The sequence below is a fragment of the Austrofundulus limnaeus genome, unplaced genomic scaffold, assembly GCF_001266775.1.
Source record: "Austrofundulus limnaeus strain Quisiro unplaced genomic scaffold, Austrofundulus_limnaeus-1.0 Scaffold2113, whole genome shotgun sequence".
NCBI classification, from domain to species: Eukaryota; Metazoa; Chordata; class Actinopteri; order Cyprinodontiformes; family Rivulidae; genus Austrofundulus; species Austrofundulus limnaeus.
The window spans coordinates 13,100-19,376 of NW_013954515.1; the positions used below are offsets into that span (position 1 = coordinate 13,100).

The 6,277-nt window shown below is 38.3% G+C and overlaps 1 protein-coding gene across 1 annotated transcript; it reads left to right on the top strand.

Annotated features, from left to right (window-relative positions):
• Positions 1 to 184: 184 nt before the first annotated feature.
• Positions 185 to 4,759, top strand: LOC106537060 (high mobility group nucleosome-binding domain-containing protein 3; the record flags this gene model as incomplete). Its single annotated transcript, XM_014034424.1, is given in 3 exon segments — positions 185 to 283; positions 425 to 524; positions 4,574 to 4,759. Coding segments are annotated over 3 exon segments (207 nt in total), but the record flags the coding sequence as incomplete, so codon positions are not given.
• Between the last annotated feature and the right edge of the window lie 1,518 nt (positions 4,760 to 6,277).

The window sequence follows — 6,277 nt, forward strand, 5'->3', positions numbered from 1 at the left end:
CACACACACACACACACACACACACACACACACACACACACAAATAATCAAATGACTGTTGTTGATTGCTCATTTGCTTGTAATTGTTTTGCCTTATTTTTTGTGGAAAGAAGAAATAAAAACTTGTGAAATGGCTCGTGTGGTTTGTGAGCTTACAGCCAGTGTACTTCTTGTTTCCGGTCAGAAGGTTGCGGATGAAAAGGGGGTGAAGGCAAAGAAAGGTGGCGCCAGGGGCAAGAAGGAAGACGGCCTTGCCCAGAACGGAGACACCAAGACCAACGAGGTATGAAAAGACCCTAAACACAGTTTTTACCTCCAAACAGGCAAAGGAAAATAACGACGCAATTTATCAAACACCAACAATCCTCCACAGTCATTTCTGCTTCTTTCATATCTTCTCGTGCAAACGCTCTGAAACACACAGATCTTTGTGTCCCGGCCGTCTGTCAGCGTGTCCTCCGTCCGAAGCTCGGCTCCCTCCTTGATGTCAGTCAGGGGGCAGAGTGAGACAGTCAGAGTYAAGGGTACGCTTCAGTGTTTCAGTCTTAACTCCTGGTGTGTGTTTGACGCTAACAGTTTTGTTGTTACCAGAGCTTCTGTTTGCTCTGCGTGCTGTGGAGTGCTGTGCTCATTTGTATATATGAAGGAATTGTACAGCGTGTGGAAACAGCAGTGAGTGAAACGGTGCAGCGGAGTGACGCCTGATCGGCTCAGAGTGTTCACACATTTTTGTGAAATATCCTAACATCATAATTTTTTTTAAATGATGAAATAAAGGGAAATGGATCAATTAGATAAGACAGTGCTCAGAAGATGACCAAAATCAGCTGTTTTTTTTATCCTGTGCCAGAAGGTGGGTAATAATGTTTTTGCCTGTGTGATTCTGTGGAACAGTTATTAATATCTTACCTGTTGTAGATGGTTCTTTGAACTGCCTCAGTTTGGAGAAAAAGTTTAATTCTGACCAAACTGACATTACGTCTGCCTTCAATTTACTTTAATCAAATAATTTATTACGTTTTTTTAACGCTATTATAGACTTTTATTTTGCAATTAGTTTTATTTACATAGAATCTGTGGCAGGCTTTTAGCTAGAGTGGTGTTGTTTTGAAGCTCTCCAGTTTTTGCAACGCTGTATTTCTGTGTAACAATGCCTTCAGGGCGCTGTGATGGATATCCTGCAGGAAAAATAAATTTGGTTTACTTATAAGAGATTTAACAGACCTTTCTGTGTATCAAACAGAGGCACAGCTAATGCCCGGTTCACATGGCAAGTAGGGCTGCAACTAACGATTATTTTAATAATCGATTTAATCTGCCGATTATTTTTTCAATTAATCGATTAATCGACAAAATCATTAAAACACTTAATTACATGAAAATGAGTAGTTATAAATTAATTTCATTCCTGTATAAATTAGGGATGCAAGTTACTGATTAATGAATTAATCTTAAGTTGATTTATCTTATAGATTGATTAACAATTAATTGATAAGCAGCCATTTTCTTAAAAAAACGAAGTTTTCTCTTGAATCAAGAGGCTCTTTTCATAACATGAAGGATTTTCTTTTATAATCTCCTGAATTAAGAAACAGAAGCACATCATAAATATTTTAACAATTTATTTTGCCAGCTGTATACTGTATACTGACTGAAAAAAATGTGTATTTCTCCTACATGAAACAACAGAAATTTAATAGGTTGCTGAATGAGGAAAATAGATTTAAAGAATAAAATGTGATTTTTAGATTTAAAACTTATTAATTTTCTATAATTAGAATTTATTTACATTTAAAATTTATAATTTTTCTCTAATTCTTTACATTTTGCTTCCTTCTTGTTGGTTCTGTCTGACTGAAACTGTTCTATGACCCATTAAGCGGTTCTGAAGCAGCCCCCCTCCTCCCCTACTGAGGCAGCCCTGCTGCTCACGTCTTTTTTTATTTTTTATACCTTCATCTTGAACTTTTTTGCTGCTTAACAAATAACTTTGAGCCTCAGTCAGAAAAAAACTGGAGGGTTTTTATATTTTTGGCTCGAGGAGGAAAGAAGTGGTGGATTTAGGTGCCCCCCCCCACACACACACACACACACACACACACACACATTTCCTCCTCATGACGCGGCTCACATCAAATCAGACCGTCTTTTAAAAAAATTAAATATGGCATATCCTTTTTATCATAACTTCGGAGCTACTTGGCCTAACAACTCAATTTAAAAACTGGTTTAAAGTTCAAAGTCTCTGCTTTTGACTGGAGAGTCTCAGAGAGGGCGGATCTTTACAGGTAAAGTTTCTTTTTTCTCCCTAAACTTTATTTAGGTCAGCCAGCATTGACAGCTCTCTGCGGGTGACGTAAACGGCTCCGCGACATGGCGAAGGATGCAGAAATCGCGCAACACAACGAATCGATAATGAAATTCGTTGCCAACGCTTTTAATAATCAATTTTTATCGATTTTATCAAATCGTTGTTGTAGCCTTAATGGCAAGATTTAAAATTTTTYAATTTTCAAAAACTGCGACGAAACACATGAGGATAAAAGACTCATGGATATTAGATTTGGTCCTACAGTGGCAAAGAAAATACCCAAACAATTCATTTGTGAACATTCAGATAGCTGACAGGAAATCTCGCAAGACCTCCCAAGATCGAACATGGCTTCAAAGTAAACAAACATTGCAGATGATGAAGAAGCAATGGCCGTCTTCAACTGACTTTCTAGTGCCCCATAGCAGTTTTATTCTCTTCTGTATTTTGGATTTTGTTTGTTTCCATCGTCTCACTTTGTGATTGGCTACGTCACATTCAACAAACTGCGAGCTCGTTTGTCCTCGGAACACCGCACACGATCCAACATGTTGAACATCCCCGATTTGATGTCAGAGTGATCCTGACTTCCTTCCGAGTCGACTAGATCGCTCTTACACACCACACACTGCAGGAATATCTCCTTAAATTATCTTTGGAGCCATCACAATAATCTGAGTGTTCCTAAGACTGTTGGAAGGGCAAAATCGGGCCAAAAATTAGCACATTTATTTTACCGTGTGAACCTCAACCACATTAGATAGGCCTAGTATCCAATCAGGATTAGGTTGGGGTATTGGGGTACCCAATGTCTTGGGTATTGGAAATTTTTTGATTGGATCCATGTGTCATTGATTGTAACTGTTTCCCATAGTGGGAACATGTATCCAACATGGCCCGCAAGTTTATGAAGCCAAGGAAAGACATTAAAGATGTCAACAAAGACAGAATAAAATGTGACGGACTTGGATCGAGGATGTGGGTAGCATTTTTATCAGCTGTTCCTGTGAACGCACAGTAAGAGCAATAGGCAGGCAGTGGTGTGATGAGTCAAAACACGAATGGATAACTGAATGGGTCTATCAGGGGCCTGTGTGGCATCCAGACCTTCTACCTTAAAATGTCGACACCTTCTTCTAGCATCCTAGCTAAAAGCCTGATCTGTGGTTTCTAAAACCCAAAAAGCTTCCAGAAGAACTATTGTAACATTTCTGCCAAAGTAACAATAAAATGCAACATTGATCTCTTGTTTTAAGGTGGCAGCAGTCTACTTTCACCTTAGCGCCACTGTTAAAGAAAAATCCACAACCAAAGTCCAGGGTTTCCCTAAAAAACTTGCCAAGCCTGGCGGTAATGTTTTTAATGCTGGAGGGTTGGGATAGCAGAGCGGTAAGTTGATGATGCCAGATCCAAACCACTTATCCTGTAGCCACACTCTCCACTCCCCATCTCTTAGTAACAGAACCTACTGTATAAAACACTGGGGCAAACACTGAATGGCCGTTTCTCAAATGAACACAGGAAATGTTCTGGACAACATGCAAATTGCTGTGGACTTGTGCATTTCATAAATGGATGAAATGTTACTTCCAACAACTATCAACTTTCCTCTAGCTTGAGTTTGGTTTGTTTAGTTTTTACATAAATGAACAAAATCATGACAAAACAACCTGTCTATGGTTTGTTATTTGTTTTTTCTGCGTCAGGAAGTGGTTTTTAAAACCTAAATGTAAATCTGAAAATCCAATTGATTTTTACTTCAWTTATCTAAATCCAAAATCAAATACACGGTTAATGTTTAATATGTAGCGATACCACAGGACTCACCAAAGAGAGTTTATAGTGGCTGGAAGACTGCTTAAACATGGAAACCATTTCTAAAGATATTGTTTGCACTCGAATTAAAGCAATTTCGTTCACGGTAAGATCATCAGCTCTCAATGAGATGTGTCGGTTCTCTAAATAAAACAAACGTATCCATAGTAAGAGGTTAAAATGTAACGCAGTGTCATGATTTCTGGTTCCGCCAGAAGGATCCAAATGGTCCAAGCTTGTCTTTGCTGTAATCAAATAAAGAAAAATCATTTATTTTTGCAATTGTCATTTTATTAATTTAGCTTTAAAACAAAAAGATTAGAAAAAAAAACGCTCAAACACTTACTTTTCTCATTTTATTTTGAAACAAACAAACCAAAGAACGAACCATAAGTGGATTCATAACCTGCGTCTTTGATTAGGTTTTTCCACGTTTTATCCCGGCAGGAAACTGAAGCAGCAGAGGAGGCATCAGATGAGAAGGAGTAAAGACGCAGACGTTCTCGTCCCCCTCTGACTCCATGGCGGCAAAGAATCTGTATTTTTTTTGTTTTATTTTTATTTTTTACTGATGATTTTTGTACCATGCTCATATTTTTAGACTTGTGATAGTAGAGACCCAACAACCAGCAGCCCCACTCTGCAGCATCACATTATTTCCTGTAACTTTTAAACTTTTGGCCTGATTGTTTTTTTTTTTTTTTTCTTACATTCACTGTTCAGTCTTTTTCTTTTAGATTACAGAAGTGAAAAGGCACAATTACTGTATTTATTCATGAATAATGCTAGAAATTTAACCCTAAAAATCATCCATAAAGTGGGGGATAGTATTATAGACAAGTTATTGATAAATAGATTTKTATGCTTTTGTAAGCTCAAAAACTGATTGTATTATACATGAATAAATTCGGTAAGTGGTTTTAGCAGACAGCTGCACATGTTCTTTTGTTAAATCCTGAAAGGGGCCATAAATGTGACTGTTATGCTCTTTAAACCAGCTCTGCCTTTGCTTGTAATCACTCTTTCACCAATGACCGTGATCGTTGTGGGCACTCTGCCTGTAATGAGAAGATGCTTCAGTTTTTCCCCCCCTGCTGAAGGGTGAGGTGGGCACATATCAGCCAGGCAGAGCAGCGACAAACCAGCTCCACCATGAGGAACATGTGCAGCTTTTTAAAACTTGTTTTTTAAATTCTCCCGCTGTTTTCCCCGCATAGCTCCTTTTGTGTCCGTGTGGTTTTTTTTGGAGTGTGTTTGTGTCTTTTTTTTAAAATTTCCCTCCCCTCTCTCGATCGCCTCGCCCCGCAGCAGAGTGACATAGCAATAACGAGTGGTGCTTCTGTTCTAGACGGCTCTATTGGCTTTGGACCCTTTTGAGTTTCATCTTGTTAGGAGAATATTTTGAAATAAAAGAAAAACCTTGTGTCATTTGGGATTCTGTCTTTTTCTTTTTTTACATATCTATTAATAAAAACTTGTGTAGAAATAGCTTATTTTGTCATTCTGGTTTCTGGAGTTTTCAGTTTATATTTAGAGGCCCGTTTTAATGTTTTCAAGGTAAAAGGTATGTTTCAAACACAAGGCCATTGCTGTGTTTGTCCACCTTTTACGTGTGTTTGAGGGTGTGTGTGTGTGAGGTCGCCAGGGGCACGGGGTTGTGTTAAATACAACTGCTGTGTCAGGAAGTGAAAGGTCAGCATTTGACAACAGTGTCAGGACCTGTTAAAACATTTGACCTCTTTATTGTTGCTCAAATCCACGAAGCAATGGATGCTTCTGGAATCTACTTACAAACATGTGAAGGGATGATTTTTAAAGAATAAATCAGAGGTACGTATTCCCTCAAAGTCAGTGGAAGTGGCTGAAATAAGCCAAATCAGTAAAATGTCATAAGTGAAACAATAAAAATTTATAAATACCAAAACTCATGAACCTGTACCTGCTACAGGATCAGCATTTTGGCACAAAGTGCTGTGACTTCTTGGTAGTCGTGTCTGTGCTGAAACATTTCCGTTTCAGATTTCAAGGTGACAAATGGAAGTAAAGCGATCTAAAAGATGATCAAACCTGCTTTCAGAACAGATTAAACTTCGTTTGATTGGCAAACACTCGCTGTTTAACAGAACTAACAAGTTCAAAGAAACAAAAATG